The sequence below is a fragment of the Pyrgilauda ruficollis genome, unplaced genomic scaffold (assembly GCF_017590135.1).
Source record: "Pyrgilauda ruficollis isolate IOZ18807 unplaced genomic scaffold, ASM1759013v1 scaffold19, whole genome shotgun sequence".
NCBI classification, from domain to species: Eukaryota; Metazoa; Chordata; class Aves; order Passeriformes; family Passeridae; genus Pyrgilauda; species Pyrgilauda ruficollis.
This window is the reverse complement of record NW_024518095.1, coordinates 4,063,367-4,085,000: the sequence shown is the minus strand read 5'-3', so window position 1 is coordinate 4,085,000 and position 21,634 is coordinate 4,063,367. Positions and strand designations below refer to the sequence as shown.

Here is a 21,634-nt window from a genome sequence, read left to right as displayed (position 1 = left end):
TTTTCCTGGTGAAGAAAATCCTACATGGACCTAATTACACAGAACCCAATTCCTCAATGTGGGGCTTTCTTTTTGCAAGAAGTTTATCACAAACCATTTACAAGGCTTTTCTGGATTTGCTGGACTATGAGAAACATTCTTGGAGCAGAGCCACCAAGTGACATTGCACGGGGTACCATGATGTCTCCCTCCTGACTGAGGGCACTGCTATGGCTCTGCTGGTTTGTGCGCCCTGCCATGGGGCAGATGATGGGCTGGCATCTTGTTTCTGGCTGCTCTAAATGGCAATCCTCAGGTGGTGAACTGCAGCTACTCTGAGCTGAGCATGTGGTCCAGCTGCTTTGTCTCTATGCACAAGGTCACTGGAAAAGGGAGGTCACAGCCTGAACCTCCCCACCAGCAGAGCTCGGAAATCACAGCTCCTCATCTCAGCAATGACACAGCAGTAGGTCTGTAGCTACATTTTCAGTTACACAAAAGTGTTTTAAAACAGGATAAAAAGCATTTGTGATGGCAGGCGGAGAAGATGACTATACACTAATAATATTGGTGAGTTGTCTTTTTTTTTTAAACTGCTTATTTTCCAAAATAACCACTGGAAACCTTTCGTTTTGGCACTTTAAAAAAAGGATATTTTAACTCAAGCACACTAGTGACCAGAAGTTATCAAATACAGATTAAAGACATAAATTATATGATTGAAAAATTATTTGGAAAAGTTGGTGCTTATGCTGCAGAAATTACTGTTTCATAAATAATGTTAGAATTTCTTGTCTTGGAAGCTGTAATTTTTCTTTCCAAATGAATTTCCAATATGTAAGTGCTCAGAGAATTGACTAATTCATTTGGAAGTTTAGTATAAAATCAGTCTGAATTATAAAATCATTAATTCAAAAGGACCTTGTAACTCAGAATACACATTTCCTATTACAAATTAGTACTTCATTTTCATGTTAAACTACACTAATGAGAAGTTCATGAATTAAGCTCAAGTAGAAAAAACAAGTAAAATGTTTGGAAAACAACACACAGTGAAGCAACTGCACTTCCTGAGGCAACCTAACCCCCTAATCTTACATGGACCCTGTGCTTGTTTTAGTGGGGCTTACAAAAGACTGTTATCACTAACTATGCTGTTTAAATTGTAGCTTGTTTGTCTTTTAATTTAAAACCTAGCAAAGACTGGCTAGCCAAGAATCAGTAATGGCTCGATTAGCATTTCCTCTTTGACTTGTGTCATGATCCAGTAACAGCTAAATAAAAAACCCCTTGGATCAGGTCAGCTGTTAAACCCAGGAACACCATAATCTTCACCAACACGGAGCAGAGTATTAGCAAAAATGCACAACATGCACCCACATCTCTTGTTAGTAGTTCATGGTTCATGCAAAGAATGTAAAGCCTAGGAAAAGGTAGTGTTTGCAGTAAGAAATTACAAAAAAACCCAAAACCCAAATCACTTTCATACCTATTTTTGGAGATCTGTTCAGAACCACACTGTACTTTGTACTTAAGTAATACCCTAAAATAATCTAAACTAACAGCTTTGCCTTTTGGATCTAATCAAAGGAAAATAATTTGAAGTAACAATCTGTGTTGGTGTGTGTCAAGAACAGGGACCCTACCGCTACTGTGAATTTAATCTGATGTGTGCAGTCAGTGAATGGATATTTTTGATTATTTAGAATTTCTTACGATGTAAAACTCAAACAAAAAAACAGTTTGGCATGATACTGTATTTCACTAGCTGTGCCTGTCAAAATGACTCATCCCTACCAGTAATGACATGGTCTTTGGGCAGAGATGCTGTCCTAACGTAGCTCCCACATTGGCAAATCTGTCATAAGGCTACCAGCTTTTTTGACCTTTCCTTTTGAAAGCCTAATTATATAGGGCTCCCCACTTGCAAGTAAGCCCTGTCAGCCACAATGCCATGTTCCCTTGTGAGGGAATATGATGGGGGACCATTTCTCTGATTTGCTTTGTCTTCTCTAGTCTAGGGGCTTTCATTGTGAGAATTTCTGCTTCCTTGCTTACTTTCACCCTTAAGCAAGAAACTGCTCATAATACTCATCTATTACTCATGTAATGATTTCTCAAAGTCTTTACATTTCATGGCACCTCCTGTGTAACAATAAAAATGAAAATAATAATAATTTCCCCTTTAGTTGTACTGACGATGACTGAAAGCTTGATTCCAAGACAGCTAAATCAGTACAGTGCCACCAAGCACAGAATTTGCTCGGAAAAGTGTTTGCCAATAGCTATACTGAACAAGAAAAAAAAAAATCTCTGTAATATTCAAACCCAATTCACAGAGCTTGAAGTCAAGAATTTCATTAATTGCATTTATAAATGTATTTCTACAATTTTTAAAAGATTTCTTTCCTGTAGCTGTGTCAGCTAGTGTCCAGAGGCACAAACTGTTATGTGGCTGAGTCCTTGAAAATGAGTAAGAGAATATCCATCATTTAAGACTACAATCCCTCCAGAGTTCTGCTCTGGTTTAGTTTTGCCTGCTATATTTGTACACTCATTTCTTAATGCAAACTTCTCCCTCCAGGTCTTTGAAAGAACTCATTTTGAGCCAGGCAGGAATGCAACCCGAGAGCGAGGCAGAGCTGGTTCTCTTGTCACCAGAACTATACCTGATGTCTCGTGTGAGAGTTCCTTCGGCCTCGGCTAGAAGCATTATTAGAAATAAAAGTATGAGAAAGAAGAAGATAGTAAATACAGCAAAGATACAAGATCCAGAATAGCGTTGATCACAATTTCACACAATATAATAAATTCCTAAAGTCATAGGAAATCAAAATCTGGACATCAAACCCTGGGAAATGCTGCTTCTCCACAGACTTTGAACACTGGATGTTATGAAAATAGCAAGCAGGAAATTGTGGTAAGTTGTGGGCTGTACCACTATATCCTACCTACTACATGAAGCAAAGTTTCCTACTAAAAGCAGGCTGACAATACTATTCCTACTTGATTAACACAACTGTAGGGAGGCTAATGTGAGAAACGAATCCCTCTCTTTCCCTTTGACTTCAGGAAGTATTATATTGATCAACTGGGAAAGAAGAGCCCCAGGACAGACTTAAACATAATGATCTGCCTCAGCTTTTGCGAGGTGGTGACCATTATAGTAAGAAGTGTTGAGATCAGCCACTGGGGTGGCTGGTGCCAGTACCTTGATGAACGACTCCAAATCACCATTAAACAACTTAGCACTATACTGTGATCGGGGTCTGGGCTTCCTGTGTTTCTGGGGCTTAGGGGGAAGATTTGGAGGCCTAAGGGAAGGGAATATGATTACTGAGCAAGGTAGAATTAAGTCATGCAATAAAATGAAATGTCTGTAAGCTCATGGCAAAACAACAGAACACTGTAAAGGGAGAAATAAACACAATACTTATCAAATAAAGACTTTCCATCAAATTTAAGTGTACCACATTAAAGAGTGGAGAACTGCCCATTAAAAGTTACTTATGGATAAATAATGACATTCTTTATGAATCCCTGTTTTGCAGTTTTATCATATAAATTTATTCCAAACACTGCACAATCGGAATGGCTTTTTTTGTGGTGGTCATGCATAAAATGTGCAGCAACCACTGGAATTCATCCTGCCAGCCATGGCAGAACACAGACCACTCGAAGCACCTCTTATCAAGCAGAAAAGTTGCTTCATGCTGGAGAAAATTCAAATGCAAATTAAAGCTGCTCAGCACACTCCTAAGATGCTTCAAAACCAAACTGTCTGCATTTTCTGCTAGAGCCAAGAAGGTTAAACAGCTTTAGCCTTGCACATCAACAACTTCACACATGAAAAGAAACACCTTGCTAATTGGCTAATGGAATTAAAAATATATCAATTTGAACAAATAAATAAAACCAGTATAACACATAAAGAAGTAAAGGAAGAACACACAAAACTTTGGTCTGCAAAATTTTACCTAGTGTGTTACACGTGATGACTATGACTGAAAGAGATTACAGCAAATAAATACTGTTCTCTAGATCACAAACTATTTTGTGAATGTCATGCCAACAGTTAAATGCCAACAGCTTCCTTAGTTCCCATGCACCAGCAGTTTCTAGAGGTTTTTTTGGACTTAGCAAAAAATCAAATGTTTTTGGGGGATCAGTGAGAAACAATAAGGCATAGAGCATTCAGCAGTGGGACTTTAGTTTGTTTGAATACTATCTGCTATTTTAAACTCATCTTTAAAGATATCTTCTTCCCTTCTACAATTTAACTTTGACCTTAAAGAACATTGTCTCACAGTCCAGAAACATAACTGAACCTTGGGGCAACAGGCAGGGCCCAGCCAAAGCCCAGGAGCTGGTGCTGAGGAACAGATGGGCAGGCCCTACTCCTCCGAGTATTTTTCTCAAGTGACCAGCTGTAACAAGATATGAGGAAAGATGGCTTCACTGCTCCTCCACTTTGCTAAGGTAAAATCATTGCCTAAATCCACCATCTCCTTTCAGCTGTTTACACAGCAGGGAACTTAGGATCATGTGAGCCTGATGAGTCGCCTGCATTGGAGTCAAGAAAGGAGGTTTTTCTCATTAGACATAAACTTGTTGATTTCCATGCATTCCTGGAATGGTAGCACCTGGAGGCAGAGTTAAAGGTAGTTGTCAGAATTAATGTCAGCAATTGGGAAGAATGCTCTGATTTGTAACCACTTTTCAACTGAGGTCAACTGAAGTCATGTAAGCAAAGAAGTTGAGTAAGTCCAACTTAGTTACAGAGCTAATAAAGAACATGGAGTGGTGGGAGAAAATCCAGTGTAAAGTCTGTAGAAATGTCCTGGAAACATCAGGACCAGGAAATACGGTTCTTGAAAGCATTGGGCAAGGATGTATTGCATGGAAAGGGAAGGGAAGAGTGAGACCAAGCAAGCTGGACTGGATGTTCCTGCTTTAGCAGGGCACACTGCCTGTAGCAGTGATACATACAAGTGGCAGCTGCAAATTCAAGCAGTTGCCATTGCCCCCTCCTAGTCTCCGGGGGCTGCAGAGCTCATCCAGGTTTATATCTGGAGGCAGCTTCAAAGCTGTGGCATTACACAACTGAAAAAGTACATGCAGCACAAAGCTGGGAGATCTAACACTGAATCCCTTCTCCTCTGCGGATCTATAGAGCCGTTTCAGTATGGAACACATGGATGCTGGGGGAGGCAGGTATTTGTGTTCAGAGCCAGGCTATCAAAGACACAGCCCATTGCCCAAATTGATCTTCCTACCAGCTTCTTTTAAACTGTGTATCCTGACCAACTGAATTACAAATGATGAGAGGCAAGGTATCTCTGACAACTGAAAAATATTTCTTTTCGAGCACTTAAGTCCCCCCTGCAACTTCCAAATTTGATGTGTGATTCACAAATATTTTTGAGGATCTCCCAGCTTGTCCCACCCTTGACACTGGCCAAAGCAGCTCACAAAAATGAGGAAGATGAATGGTCTGATCCTTTACTCATCAGCATGCTGAAACAGAAATGCTGAATGTTAAAACACACAGGGTCTGTACATAATTTATGTAACAATAGCAACAAGCCTTACAAAGTTGTTCTAAAATTTGTTAATTCTAAGATTTTACCTATTTTTTAACTCTAAACTAAGTCAGATAAAGATATCTTACCTTGTTGTCATGTATTCAGCCCTGTGACCTAGAAAGTTAAATAAACAGGAAACAATGATTTGTAGGTTTTAGGTTGAAATTTTTGTATCTAAATGATACTTAGCAAATTATTTTTAGCCCTAACTTTCCGACTACCAGCAAAAGATATACAACTGTACAACAAACAGGGCACAATGGTTACCTACTATCTCCACAGTTCCACTTAAAATACAAATAGAACCCATGTTATGGAACAACTTTTAAGAAGCAAACCCAAAGATTTAGATTCACTTGATACTGTAAATAATTTCAAGTAAAATTCCAAACAATGTCTATTGTTGGTGCTCATATGTTTCAGTGTCTAAATCAGTATGGAAATAGAGCTGTGCCAAGATTAGATTACATCTCCCACTGTGCCTTGTGCCTAAACGTGTTCAGTGCTGAAAATGCAGGGCTCTAGACATGAGTAGTTATTAAAAGACTGCCTACTCTGTGTATTACAGGAAAAAAGTACAACACTATCACTGAGAAACACCACAGAGAACTGCAGGGAACTGTAAAGAAACAAATATCATATTCCAGAAAGGCTCCTTGGCAGATCAACAGACCAGTAAATCAGGCATGACTGACTCATCATAATGAAAAGCAAAATAATGAAACAGGACAAAGATCATGGCATGGTAAGTTCCAATGAGCCCAGCATTGCCAAAGGGAGATTGTGCCCTATTAATTTATTAAAAATCTCTGAAAATGTCAGTAAAATACTAGATAACGAAGAATCAGTTCAATTAATTTACTTAAGCTTTCAAAGGCCACTGATGACTTTTTTCACAAGAGGTGATGATAGAAACTAAACAGCCATGGATAGAGTGGCAAAATATTCTCACTGATCAAAAACTAGTGAAGAAAAGGAAACCCAGTGGACTTATAATGGTCTTTTTTCATCATGGCAAAAAATGCAACAGCCATTTACTCAAACCTTCCTATTAGGACCATTTATGCAATCCAGAAGGCATTTATTAATATCTTGAGATGACAGCAGCTAAGAAGTCAGAGCACTGTGCAGATGACTGAAATACTTTTGTATCAAATAATGACAAAACTGTGAAGCCCTTAAAAGGGATTAAGTGACACACACTGCAAACAAAATTCACTATTAACAGGTTCAAGTAAGGTATTAGTGAAGAATTAAACACCTATGCCAGTGAACAGATCCATGGATATGATCTCTGAAAATCACTCTGAGCTTCACTTGGGCTAGGTCCAAGTTTGAAAGTGACACCAAACCAGCTTTTCAGATGCCAGGAAGAATGAATAACAGTGATATGAAAAACATGCTATTATGTGCCAGTGTTCAGATGCATGCAAAGTACTGCACAGTACCGAAGACCCTAGTCTGAAAATATATTTTGCAATACTACAAGAGTGTGGATCCCCTCAAAGCGGCACAAAGAAAAAGCTCTGGGAACAACCCCTGACAGTAAGACACATGAATCTTGCTGGCATCGATGTTAGACAGATGAAAAAGAGAGATCAAAGAAGAGTATGAAAAATAACCTATGACAGAAAAAGAGTAAGCCAGGGACCTCTCCCTACTCACGTTACTATGGGAAACTCGCTGAGACTAAGAATTCCAATAATAAATGTCAGTAAAACAAAAGATGTTACAAATGCTGTACCTGGGGGCTTTTAAACACATCTTTGTTATTTAACAGTTTAGGGTAAAAGGTGTCTGGGCCTTCAGAGAATTTCTTCTACAACTCCTTGTTTTCTTTCCTGCATTTCCCTTTGCTTTGTTGATTTCTTCTTTCAATAGATGAGCCTTTGGATCAGGACTAATGTAGGCATCAGTGTGCTTCCTATGTTTAGTATCAATTTCATTTCAGCATTTCTTATTTACTTTCCAAGTCTGTAGAAGCAGACTCAGCACAGAGCACTTCATCTATCTTCCCTGTGCAGATCATGAATATGTATCTGCTGTGTTCATAAACAGTAAGACTGTAGTAGGCAGGAGATGAACCAGAATAGAAGCCAAATGCTGTTAACACTGTGGGCAGCAGATGGGAACCTGGATCTATTCAGCCTACATCCTTACACTGTATAGTTTTGAATGAAAGCAAGAAAGGGTGCCAAAGGAAAACTTGCAGTTGAGACAATCCTCTCCTTCTCCCACTTTATTTAACACAGCACATTGTGTTATTTGTCTGCAGTCCTGCTGATATTAAAGTTTCCAGAAAAGGCAGTTTGAGGGGAGCAGGGGAGCAGTCCATGTCCTACAAATTAATTTCTATATTAGCTACAGCAATAACATTCATTATACCACTGTAATTAGATCCTTTCAATCCTCCCCATTCAAGAAACTTTCAGAATCCAGGTCCTCCATCCAAGGCATGGGCATTTTAATGCAGGTCATGCCTCAACTGAAGGAGGTACTAGAACTTCTTAACCTGTAAAAATGATGGCTCCAAATATCAGTTTTGAATGTAAATGTGTATGTTTGAGGTACTATTTGTATGTGCCATGCTATGGTGTTGGGACAACAAATATGCACAAAACCACTGTGGGCAACACAGATTAACTACATGGGGGTTACAGATGGTGTGTAGAAGGGAACTCTTCAAACAGAATGGTCCAAGCATGCCTCAGCATGGCAGAATGGCCCAGAGCCTAATGGCAATTTATCACTTGGGTCACCCTGCTGAGAAGTTTTTCTTTATGTTTCCTTTCAAACAATTCTTTCCTTACTTTTTTTTCCAACATGGTTTATGTAGCAGATTCTGCTGCCTTTTATCTCCCTCCCTTTCACTGTATTTTTCCAAAGACATTTTCAATGAGCTTCCAGGAGAAAAACGTCCTCTTTTTTTGACTAAAGCCAGCTGCACACTGTTTTGTGTGAATAAACCATTCACCACACACATTCAAAATAAAAATCTATTAAATGAAAACTTCCACGAGAAAGAAGATAACATAGGTAGCTGTCTAAAAACAGCTACCATCTTCTACAGTTCAATTTTGAAAGAAAACTTATATCCTATCCCCAGCCTCAGTCACTCCCTGGACAGGGGCTTTGTTTGAGTGATAGCCACTGAACTGCTAATAGGTGTTCTGGGCTTTTGTATTAAAAGCAAGAACAGATGTGATTAACAACAGATACTTGGCAGTAAAAAGAAAATAAGCTGACACATCTTTTAGAGTAATTCTTTTAGCAAACAGGTTTTCTTTCTTGAGTCTAAACTTTAAATCACAGTCTTTAACTTCCACAAGAAGATTTTTGTTCTTTGTGGTGTAACCTCACTTCCTCTCAAGTCTGCTCCACTCTGTGTGTCTAGTTCTCAAGGTTTGTTCTGCAATTCCCCTTTTCCCTTCAGTGCATGAGGAAGTGCCTGTTGGAAGGGCTGGTAAGAGGCTGGAGCTGTGCATAGTGTGTGATTCATTAAAACCTCAAGTCAACAGAAATTGTTAGGGTCTAGAAATACTACATTTGTCACAGCTCTTAAATAAACCTGCACTGACTGTGTCACTCCTTTCAGGCATGAGATTTTTCATTCAGTAGTTCTGTTGCCAAATAGAGTCATTTATCTAAACATCTGTGCAGTGGAAATAAGTATGTGTTGAGGAACTAAAATCAATTTATTGTGTATACTCTTACCACTGCATCAAACCTGTGATTGGTAAAAATCAAATCTATGTTTACTGGACAATTAAATTTTAAGTTTTGTATTTTTTTTCCTGCATATCTTTGGCATTTCAGGAGGTTCGCTGTATAGTTTGGAAGCACTTTTCAGTTTATTCTGGGATATTTACCTTCTCCGAGTGTCCTCTGCAGCAAGTCATGTTTTGCTTGAAGTTTTGTGATGAGATTGCTACCTTCCAGATATTCTCTGAATTTCTGTAGAGATGCAGATGAATCTATTACTATGCATGACACATAAATCCCAGGAACTTCTGGATAATGTTTACTTCAGGTGTTTGGTCTGCATCACATGAATGAGGAAGCAACCAACATACCATGAAATAGAACTGCTCTGTTTCCTGCTGGTTAGCTCTTCTTTTTGCAATGCTAGGCTTACTCAGGTATGTCTCAGAGACTGTTGACTTCACAGACTCTGTTGAGCGACTGTGCTGGAAACACTCTGACACATCATAATCTTCAATGGTGACCATATCTTGTATTGTCTGCAGGGTAGCTTCTGTTGTTTTCTTAACCTGGTATTAAAAAGCAGAGTTTGCCAAATGCCAGATAAATATATACAGGAACAGCTTAGAAGGGAAGCTCATTACTCACAGTAACTCCCTGGCACACTCCCCCAAACAAACAGGTGTGTAAATGTGAAAAGTCAGGTGTGCTAAAACAGATATCTATGTAACAGATATCCTGTCTAGTTCTCTGCTTCACCATGGTCTAAGCCACAAACACAGATGTACCCTTGTGTTGGCTCTGTAGTGCACTCACGCATTTGTTTGAAATTAGAATTAAAATGTGACATGATTTGTTTAAGTTCCCTTATCTGGAGGCAATAGAGATGATACAGCACTCTAGAGGGTCAGCTCTCCTAAACATGGTCAGTGTGTTATATCAAATATCTACATCCAGGGATCTGGATCTAGCCAGAACAACGTGATCTTCTAAGGAAAAAATCTGTGACCCTGTACTGTGCAGTGCTGTGATGAGGGGCAGAGTGATGTTCAGACTGCAGAAATGGAATTCATGGTTGACAGAGAGGGCTCGAGAAAGAACAATTTACACCAGACTCCCAGCCCTCCTATGACCTATGGAGCACCACTGCCCACAGTGGAAACCTGGGCATGGATGCTGTGGACAAGGGATGCAGTTTCCACAGTTCAATAAAGTAACGGGTAAGATTCACAAGGATGGGATTTACTTCCCAGTTTTGCTTCAGATGGAGTCTCTAGTAGGGCCAACCAAATCATGGACATGCCTACACACAACTCCAATGTAGTCAAATATCCCTTCCATGCCTGTCAAACATGATTTCTCCCTTTATGCTCTTGCACTTCATTTCACTGAAAGAAATTATCTTTCTCCTTTCATCTTTGTTACCTTGAGAGACATTCTGAATGCAAGTGTTTTGGTTTTTTGGGTTTTTTTTAATGCTACTGTACATGTCTCATAGACATTAATACTTTGTTCTAGACATTCAACATACAAACTAGAATGAGAAAAACTGGCATCCTGAAAACTTAATATCTTCTTAAGAAGAAATTAAATTATTTCTACATTTTCTTTTAGGAAGAGATTCTCATGCAAACTGAAGGACTTCAACATTGCCTCAACTGTGATAAAAATGCATTTTATTTCCACTGCCAGAGAAGGGGAAAGAGAACAGCACAGTTTTTCCATATTTTACCAAAAAAAGCATTTTATTTTGCTAGGTGAGCTGTTCCCATCACAGGCATTCATTAATCATGTTTATAAATAGCTGTAGCTGAGAGCATAAGAGATCTTGACTCAGCTACCACAAAAGACAGTTCAAATTCCTTTGTACTAAAGAAGTAGCAAGTTGAGGACTGGACAGAGGGTGGTCACAGGAGACAATAACTGTTCTCAGTGGCTTTCTGTCACAAGAATTTAAAAATATGTGCTCTAGCAAGTTTACACTGAAGCATCTACAAAACACAGAACTCAGTAATGTGAATGTATGGACAGGTAAAAGACAAAGTTTCCAAACCTCTGTAAAGCAGGTGAGGATCTACCTTAGCATATGTGCCAGTATGTGTTTTTTAAAATTAAAACCACTTACACAGATTGGAGCCACCTCAGGGTCATTTACATGCTTTTGGCAAGGTAGGAAACACTGCACCTTCCTGAAAATCATGTTCAATGCTCAGCCCTTGTAGACATAGGTCTTACCTCCTCATTTTCAATTTTGAGTGTAGCCAATCGTGACTGTAGTTGTTGATACCTAAGCATAAGCTCTGCTTGCACAGGTTGCTGGGCAGAGACCTGGCAAACCTAACAAAGAATCAAAAAGAGCTGTAAGATGCAAGTAATTAAAATAACCAGTCAATAGTCTTGTTTTTCTTAAAACTAGGTGAATAGCTACCAAAGCTATTAAAGCTAAAACCTAATAAAGCAGACAATAAAACATGCCCATCTAAATTTAAAGTACTTATGTGCTGTAAGGTGTGGAAGTATGTACTACAGCTTCCGAATAAAGAACACAGCATTTTTGTATGTGTGCTTTTTGTGGCTTTTGTATCACACAGAAATGCAAGTTACCTGGAGTTACCATCAGAAAAAAATAGGCACATGGGTGATTTCAAATTCTGCTTTGCTACTGGCCTTTGGTGTAGCAGAAGAGGGCACAGCTGGGGTACCCACTATGCTTGAAATCTCCAGATGATAAAATGGGGGAAGAATAAGGGGAAAGGCTGCATTGCAGCACGAATAATTTGGAGCGGCTCTGTAGCTGCTCTCAAATAGCACCCACAAACTCTGAGTGATGCAGGTAGTAAAGGCAAAGTCGCTGCTAACACTGGTGCTGGGCTGAGCACAGGTTGGCCAGCAAATTTATAGCAATGTCATTATAAATGATACAGAATACAGTAACACTTAACAGAATTTACATGAGAACTTTGAAGCAGCAGACAGTGCTGCAAGTTTTGCAAAACATTCTTGCTGATCCACTGACTTTCGGGTAGCTTTTACCAAACTCTTTGTAAAAGTGTTTGGTAAATAATAAATTCTCTATCCTGTTATACAGAAACAGTCACTTGGGGATACTTGTCAGTGTACAGACCTCATCACCCATATGAGACTGGAACTCAAATTTCATTGGTGGACAAAAAGCAGTAGGGTACATTTCCATGAATCTTTGCTTGTCACTGCGTGGCTCCAAGCAGTCAACTGCATTTTCAATGATGTCTAATCCCTCATGCCTGGAAGTTTCAAGATTATACTCTGCAGAAAGGTATGTTCTTAGGGCTCTGTTCAGACTAGCATGGTATCCAAGATCACAACACTAAAAAAACAATAAAGGGAAAAGAAAACCAATTTAAAAGGAGAAACGCCATTCCAATATCACAATCCTGAAACTGTCACTAAAATTTTCTGTCCTAAATTTTTTCTATCTTTGAAGCATTTAACAAAATATCTTCTAAATTAAAATACACTACTGGGATCAAGACACTAAGTATTTTGTATCCCCAATCTGTTGCAAAGATTAATGGACAGTTTTAGAAAAGAGATCAAGTGTACATATGTGACAGTTTGTTTATCAGATACCGAAGTGCAGGCACTGTATATCAATAACATCTGGGACTCCACAAACAAGTGGGCTTTTCAGCATCAGCAGCATCTGTAAGCCCTGAATCACCTATTTAAACACATGCTAACATAACTATCATCTAAGTTAATGACAGCAGCAAAGTGAACTTGAAGCAATTACTGCTTCCATGCCTGTGCCCATACCAAAACCTCCACAAATACTTTCAGCATAAGCAATCCATCTAAAATGCTTTTTCATACAACAGGAAAGGTTTAACATCTTTTCCCTGATCGTGAAAATGTATTCAATGTAAACACCTTATTTCCCATGCTCATATAGAGCCAGAAATATACATCATGTTACTAAATGCAGAAAGTCATAATTTATGTATTTTTTTCCTATGAAATGGAATGTAATTGAAACCTAATTGGCAAAACATAAAGTTGTGTTTGTTCTTGAATTTTAAACATCCTCAATTTGAATTATTCATGTTACATTAATATTTTAGAGAACAGCTGAATATATTAAAAAAATGTCGCAGCAGTAGCATATCAGCTGATTGTTTCCCTACATTACATTGTACAGTAAATACCCTGAGTTTCTGCTCAGTGAGTCTCCAGGTAGGGGGGGAGATGTCACCTCAATAGTGGCACATCAGTTTGCTAACAGCTGCTTACAAAGCAGTGCTCTTTATTCAAACGGGTGAGATGTGCCCCAACCAGAGGCCAACGCCTGGCCAGAGCAGTCAGAGCATCCTGCTTCAGGACATCCCTCAGTCCCCAGCCACTCCTCCTCATGCCCACCACAGCCTGAAGTCCCCCATCCCTGCAGGACTCCCAAGGTACCTATGGAGCTGGGGAAAGAAGCAATTTGAATTCAGTCCACTGTACCTTATATGTATACATGCACTGTTTATATGAGTTACTCCCTCACAGCTATTACAAACCCCACTGGATTCATGGGATCACATTCCCCTCTCTTTCCTCTTACTTAATTGAAAAAGGAGAGAAATAGACAGAGAGGGAGACAAAAGGAAAGAGCTTTCAACCTATTTACCGTACCAAAATCTGCATGTAGAAGGGGATTAAACACTTCACTGATGAATAGAAGGGAATTAAACACTTCACACCTTGACCTAGGCAGGGTAATGACTAGTGATGAAGCTGCTCTCTGAAATCTAACAGAGAGCTGTTTAATTCACAACAAAGCTTCCAGAAAGACTAAGTTTTCACTCCTAGCAAGTACTCCAGGGAGTGACTGCAGCTGGGACAGTGGCTCTCTGAAAAACCAGATGCTGAACGATTCAAACAAAATGAAAAAGATGTCATGTTCAATCACACACACATACGTTAACCTCTCTTTTGCATTTATAAAAAGGAAATTTTTGTTACACTTACTAAAACAGCCACTCAACCTTTATACTGAAGTGCATCCATATTTCAAAGAACACCAGCCTCAAAAATACTGTTTCTAAAAGGAAAAGTCTCTTGGTGTTTTTCTCTTGTTCTATGTCAAATCAGATCTCATATTTAATTCACTATCTTGGATGAAAAAGACAGACTAAAAGTGCTGATAAGAAAGTGAATTGGGACAGCTGTTTTATTTCATGTGCATTAGTTTCAGAAAGACCTCATAGAAGATTAAGCTGAAAAGGAATTAGAAATAGAGGGCAGTGCCAGGTTTAGCATTGCCAACTACCCATGTGTTATAAAACTACAGCCTCAATTTTGGCTTTGGTGGATTAATCTGAGTATTACTAGAAAGCTTATTGATTTACAATTAGAGCTGTGTGGGTTTCTGATGCAGTTTTTTTGCAAGCCGGAATATAAAACTGCAGCCTTTATGCTCTGACACAACTTCATTGTTTAACCCTTAATCTACTCAGTCACTATGACCATGATCATCTTTGGCAAGTGATGACAGCTGAACAAGGCAACAAATCAGACAAGAAGAGGACTTTTCAAGTGAAGCAGAGTATCTTGCCAGGCTAAGGCATTTTCTTGCAATGCCAATGCCAGCAGAGAAAACAAAAATTAAATGCAGATCCTGAACTAATGCTTTATCACAAGTGTCTCTTTGAATGGAATTAAAAGCATCTGAACTTGAAATTTTGCTTAAATTACTCATGTAAAAATAGAATTTGTATGAGGGAAGTTATTTTTTAAAAGCAAAACTAAACACTCAGACATCACAGCTCTTACTTCTGCCAGACCATAGCCCACTTTCCCCAAAACCTGGACACACAGGGTAACAGCTCTGTCATAGTATCTTGGTTATGCAGAAAGAAATGTTCTGTTTTAATCTGCTGGAAACATGGTTTAGAATAGAGAGCTGTCTATACACACACACACACACACGTGTATTTACATGATTTTCAGGAAAAATCTGTAGATTTGTGGAAAGACTTCTACAATTCAAGTGAGCAACCACACTGCTAGCCAAAATAAATACGAGTGTCAGAGGCTCACCGAGGGTACAGCCAGGGTGCTATGGACCTGCTACCCGTCTGTGGGCTACAGGTGAGATGTCACTTGGTGCAGTAAGACATGAAGATGAAAAATAACAGAATGAAGTCAGAGACTATGGGTTTGCATTTCTGGATTCCTAAAGACTTTTGGTTGGGCAAAATGAAGGGAGATGAGGGATGCATTTGGGATGTGTGTGAAAAATTAATTTTGTAATTTGCATTTTATTCTTACTTGAAATTAAATCTGAAGCAGTCTCAAGAGCATTTACTGCCTTTATTGTACCCCAGAGTATATTTAGGCTTGAACAAAACAAACTGAAGTGCTTAGCACAGAGCTTCAACCAAACCAAGCTGCTCTTATTTCATTTAATTTTGTTTCAGGAATAGTAGTAAAATTCTAATGTCAATGGAGAGAGGAATTAATAAAAAAAGCCTTAATCTCTGAATAAGTCACTTTCTAAGTATTTTGTTACATGGACATCCACATTCAAATCAAAGGGATCTAAGGGTACATACCATATTTATGAGGACTTACGTAATAAAGATTGTGAGCTGCACACACTTTACCCTAGTTTTAAACTTGGTTTTATGAATTATTAATAAAAAACCTTTATAGAATAAATTAAATTCACAATAGCTAAATGTTCCTTAACTTCTTAACTGTCCAAAGCATGCATACTGTAATTAGAGATTCAGAAATTACATTTTAAGAAAGACCAACACATTGATATTTTATTTATTTCAACAGCAGAACTACAGTAAAGTTGTTTTAATCTCTATTTCCTACTATTTATCTTCAGATCATAAAAAGGCACGGTAAATCTGAAGAAAGGTCCTTACCCTCCTCTTAGACAAATTTAATGAATGTAAATGTGTAGCCATGAGCGGAGAGTCCTCAACATAAATGAGTAAAAATATGTGCCATATGGACTGATGCTGGCACTAACAGCCAGATTAGCAGCAGTGTATAGTTTGTTGTTCCTCTGAAACTCAGAATCTTTAAAAAATTTCTACATACTAGGTAAAGCTTATTTAATTCAGCTAATCTTTACTGGTTTTTATAGGTACAAATAAAGAAAATAACTAATTCTGTCCTGCACGTGAACTAGATCCCACTCTAGACAGCAGAGAAGAAATATTTAACAGAAAATTCAAATTCCTCTAGTACAATATGCAGAGGACAGAAATACACTTTGCATATCAAATCCTGTTTACCTCTCTGCTTCTTTGCAAATGTTGGCCTCATCTCTCAGCTCACTAAATGCATTAAATCATCCAGCAAAGACTCCAGCAATATTTTTATATTGCTTTTATCACAAGAGCTTAAAATGAGCAACACATCATAATTTTAAGTCAGAAGTGCTGAGCTCTGTTAATGAAATGACAGAGTTGAAAAGTTCAGACTGAGTTCAGGTGGGGAACAGTAATTTCGGATTTTCCATATAAGCCTCATATATGGAAAATGCAGTGGAATCCAAATGAAAAATAGGTTGGTTTTTTTTTTCGTTTTTTTTTTTTTTTTTTTTTTTTTTGTGTAAAAATGAGCAGTTCCACTCTCCTCCCCAACTTTGTTAGAAAAAAAATTTATAGAACTGTTTACTTCATTATTGCATGTACTTTTTCATTACATTGCATGTACATGTTTTCATTAGACATATTTTTCTCTAACATAGGAAGACATTCCATTTCATTTATGGGCAACACCAACAGCTTGGAGATCTAAATTCTTGCATGTTAACTGGAATTCAGACACAGAGCAGAGGTAATCCCTTTCTGTACAGGCAATGAGAGAGAGTTCAGGGAAGCACAGGAAGTCAGGCCAGCAGAGCAGGACAAAATAGAGAAGACAAAGAATGAAATTGCCACCACTGCTCTGAAAACTCCAAATTGTACCATGACATTAACAGATTTACAGAATGAGGTAGTCTGGACTGTTGCAACATATGGCCACTGGGAAGCATGTCTCACATTCCAATGATATAACTCCAAACCCTTGCCAAGATTCTTGCATTTACAAAAAGAGTTTCCTTTGTCAAGTGGCAAATACTCTGTCTAAATACCAGTGCTTTCACTGCATATTCTGATTAAATACAAATGTCTGAAAGACACTTCATTTAAACAAGCTCACAATTGGATTAAATTAGCTCTGAAGCAAATTCTGGTTGCACATGTTTACAGCCTACTCTTACAAAACAGTGATGCAAAGGGCAGCTAGACTTTCCATTTAAATTCCTTAGGGAAGAGTAATTTCTCAAGCCATTTTGCCAAAAGAATGTTATTGTGTACCAAGCCATTGGTCCATGGCTTTCAAAAAGACAGGCAGAGTAGATACAATTTTTCTGTGCTACTAAATATTGTAGAATATTTTTATTAAAGACTAGCAGTTAGGAAGCTCTAGTCTTCATGGTTGTGTAAATACCCTTACATACACACTACCTCCAGTGTCAGCTCTGTGTGTGTGTATGGACAGAAAGCTTCACTTCTCCTCCCCTCACAATTAATTGTAAAGCTCCTGGCTTGTGGTTCCTCCACTCAGTTTTCACTGCTACAGAAACCTCTGTGGATATCACTGAAGTGGATAAGAATCATACGCATCTTCCAACCTGATAAAGTTTTAGAAACACACACTGGAGACATTCTCTGAGAAATCTGAACTCTGAAAGGGAAGGCAGGAGAGGTGACATAATGAGCATCTGTTCAGCTTCTGAAGGGGTGAGGGTGCTGGAAACAAAAAGAAAAGGACTTTCCTTCCTTCCAGAATCCAAGAAGAATTTATGAAGTTCACATGTATGAGACATGCCCTAACTACTGACCAAAACTCTGTCATCCTTTAAGCAGTAGCAGGAAAATCAACCACTAGGTAGACTCAACTTCTCACTTGGGGGATAACCCAGCAGGTATACAGCTTGTCCTTTGTTTTCTGCCCTAATCTTCCACCTATAGGTCCTGGTAAATGCTTTCATTGCCTGGGCAACCTAGATGGGTGGGTCAGGTTGTGCAAACCAATGAATACAGATTACACAAGGACAGGACACAGAATAAACCAGAAGAAATCAGGACCAAATATGCAGCAGCAACTAGGAAAGGAATAAAAAAGATGTTGAAATAGAGACATAAAAAATACTGAAAACACAAAAAAGATTGACTGCTGTCTTTTACAGGAAAGCAAGAAAGAAATGAAGCAAAACCATTTGAAAGGGAAAAGTTGTAACGAAATCAGGCAAGATTTAAAAAATTATAGAAAAACTAGAAATTATAAAGAAAACTATCAGTATTTAGATGACACACAATAAAACACGTATATGGAGCTATTTTAGTCCATTAATCTTAAGAAGCCATTTTTCCCTTTCTCTGTGAAGCTTTGCTTCTCCAGTTAGTAGAAATGAGACTTCTTGTCAAATTCTGTATTAATTTATTCCATATTAGAAACCAGAGCTGTGTATCAATGTTGTTTACTATTGAAAGCACCATATGTTACTGCTGCAGTAGCAAGCATATTCAAATATCTAGAATTTCAAATGGGCCACTTTTTCAGAGGTGGATCCACTAAGCCATTTTACCCTACAATGCTAGTGAATGAATGCTCTGGAGCTTGTGTTTGCTGTCTCTGTAATCTCTCCATCACATATGAAGTCAGCTTACTAAGAGGGTGGTGATAAGGGTGCAGGATGCTCTCTCTGCATCATGTAAAAATGTCAGTAATGCAGGAGACTAAATGCTGGCACAAGTCAACATTAGTGTATAACCTCATTCTTCTAGGATGTTTTCATAAAAACAACTTACTGAAAATAAGTAACAGGTATGCTGACAGTGTACAGTACAGGATTGATTGTGTCTGTTCTTCAAACTGCATGAAGTCAGAGTAAGAAGCCACTGTATGTATGATTCAATGACTAAATTAATGAAACTACAGAATTTTGAAAACATGGAATAAATTGTTTCTTTTGAATTAAATATCATTAGATGACCACTTAAGAAGTTTATCTTGTAAAAAATACTTAGGTCCCAGAGATTGTACACAGTGGGAAGGTCATATTTTCTATTGACACATGGTGTGCAAACATAAGGTTCGAACTTTAAAGGAATGGGTTCAGCATCTTACTGGCACTTTATTTTGTGGAAATAAGGGGAAAACTTCTGATTGTATCATACAATACTATAAATAGCAAGTGTACTGTAGACAATCCATATGACTAATATATTCCCTTGTAAACGGAAAAAAAGAATTATTCCTGAAGAGAATAAACATAAATACCAACATGCCAATACTTACATCGATTAAATCCGAAAGGTCGTGAATATAATACTTGAAAACAGAAGCATTCGTTGCTTCCAGGGTGAGCAGGTATTCATTACGGGCCTTAATAGATTTCAGCTTGTTTTCAGAATATTTTGCTTGACGCTAGGAAAGACATTTCATATTAATGTATTTTAATTACTTCATTTTTGGTACGCAGCAGAAACGGTAACAATTCAAGCAGGCATTCCTAGTAACAAGAAAGAATCTTAATTTCCAGCCTGTTATACATACAACAGATAGAATACGAAGTGAAAACTTAATATTTTGTTCCAAATGTGACAAACTTTACAGTAAGAATTATATTGGGAATGAAGGATCCCCCTCTCTGAACTGAAATGATGTCAAGTTATCTATAACCCACTGCTAGTTTATTATGTGTACCTGGCTTAATTTCATTTCCCAGCTGGATTTCCCTGTCTAATATCAGGCCAAAGTATGTCAGAAATGCACTGAATTTATTTCAAATGAAAGTAAATAAAAGGACTATTTACTTTTTCCTTCATTTTTTCAATCTTCTTCACAGAGCTCCGTCTCTGGTGCCTTTCTTCTAGTCGAATATGAAAAACAGGGTCTCCTGACCTCCCAATCTGTTTTTCTTCTTGCTTCTCTGCCTCCTTCAGTTTGCTTTCTGCACTGATGCTCTCTGCATGATACATGTGGTATGTTTTCATGACCTGAAAAAGGCAAGAGTCAAAGGCCAATGGAAGAAAATGAAAATATAAAGGTATTTACAGAAAAATCACAGTGTCTTTGAGCAAAATGTTGACTTATAAACATGGATCTTGTGAAAGTTTCTTTGCCAGTGGAGACTGAGGACTTCTGGTTGCATTTTTCTTTTCTGATTTATTTAACAGTATTCCAAATAGGGATTTTTTCTTTAATTACTCTGATAGGAAAGAGCAAAAGCCATTCTTAATAAATTTCAGTATTCTTATCTTCAAGTGAAAATCTAAAATAATGAACAACAAAACTAAATCTGTGTCAGTACCAAATCTATCTGATATATAACTATCTTCTGGGCTAAGTAACAGCTTGGCTGTGGACACTGAATGTTTGAAAGTAGGAGGATCCCTTCAACACTGAGGAAAGGGGAAGGAAGAAGAGGGAATGGGAAGCTTTGGTCTGGAAGCAAATCCCCAGATAGCTGGATGGCTGTCCGTGGCCTGGAAAGAAGTGTCTGCCCACTGTACAGCCCGCAGATTTGGCCTGATGTAAAACCAGATGAGAAATGAAGAAGGAGCTGCCTGATACGTAAGTTGTGAAAACAAGAGGCATCTTTCCTCTACACACCTGCTGGGTCTGCAGATGAGAGAGCTTGGGTTGCCAGTATGCAAATACAGGCTTGCACAGGCCACAAAGAGGAAAAGGGTTACTCCCTTTCTTCTTCAAGCAAGAAAAACCTCAGCCTGAGGTTTTTCTGACTGAGTCCTGCATTGTGGACAGCAGCCAGTCACAAACCCCACCTCTGCTGGGTAGAGCTGACTCTGCCCGCTTCCACCAAAGGAAGCGTCTTTCTGCCTTCCCCAGTCTTTTGTTGCTGTTGTTTGCTTTTGTTGTTTTACGTTTAGAGCACTGAAGGCATCCTCAGGCAGCCAGAGGCCTCCTCTCTTATTCTAACAGGTGCCAGAGCTCTCACCAGCAGATATTATCTTCGGGTGGAGGCCATGCAGACCATTCACATATCGAAGGACACACAGGCAGGGAGGAATCAAACCAGCTGCTTGTGTGACCCATGCAGGAGACAGTTTTGGGAAGCTGCCTTGAAATATTCTCTTGGGAGAGTGTACTTTTTATAACTGAGTATTTAGGTCAGCCTAAGGAGTATCCACAGAGTGGCAAAACAGGGAACACTACAGCTAGATATTGCAATTCACCACAGAACACCTTAGCACAGACTGACACAAACCAACTGCACGCCGTGCCAGTGGGTGGCTGAACTGATGCTTATTTCAAGTCCTGTGCAACAGAATGACACACACTTCCAGAGAAATGCATTTTTGCATAACAAT

At 38.6% G+C, this 21,634-nt stretch overlaps 1 protein-coding gene across 1 annotated transcript in view; it reads right to left on the bottom strand.

The window, feature by feature from the left end:
* The window catches only part of SRGAP1 (SLIT-ROBO Rho GTPase activating protein 1), a 138,875-nt gene that overhangs the window by 31,164 nt on the left and 86,077 nt on the right, over positions 1-21,634 (bottom strand). The window contains exons 5-12 of the mRNA XM_041465689.1: positions 20,117-20,299; positions 19,599-19,727; positions 12,391-12,612; positions 11,502-11,603; positions 9,638-9,835; positions 9,434-9,518; positions 5,651-5,678; positions 2,649-2,682 (exon numbers count right to left, since the gene is read on the bottom strand). Of these exons, the coding sequence (XP_041321623.1) occupies positions 2,649-2,682; positions 5,651-5,678; positions 9,434-9,518; positions 9,638-9,835; positions 11,502-11,603; positions 12,391-12,612; positions 19,599-19,727; positions 20,117-20,299 (981 nt within the window). The remainder of the gene's footprint in view (positions 1-2,648; positions 2,683-5,650; positions 5,679-9,433; positions 9,519-9,637; positions 9,836-11,501; positions 11,604-12,390; positions 12,613-19,598; positions 19,728-20,116; positions 20,300-21,634) is intronic.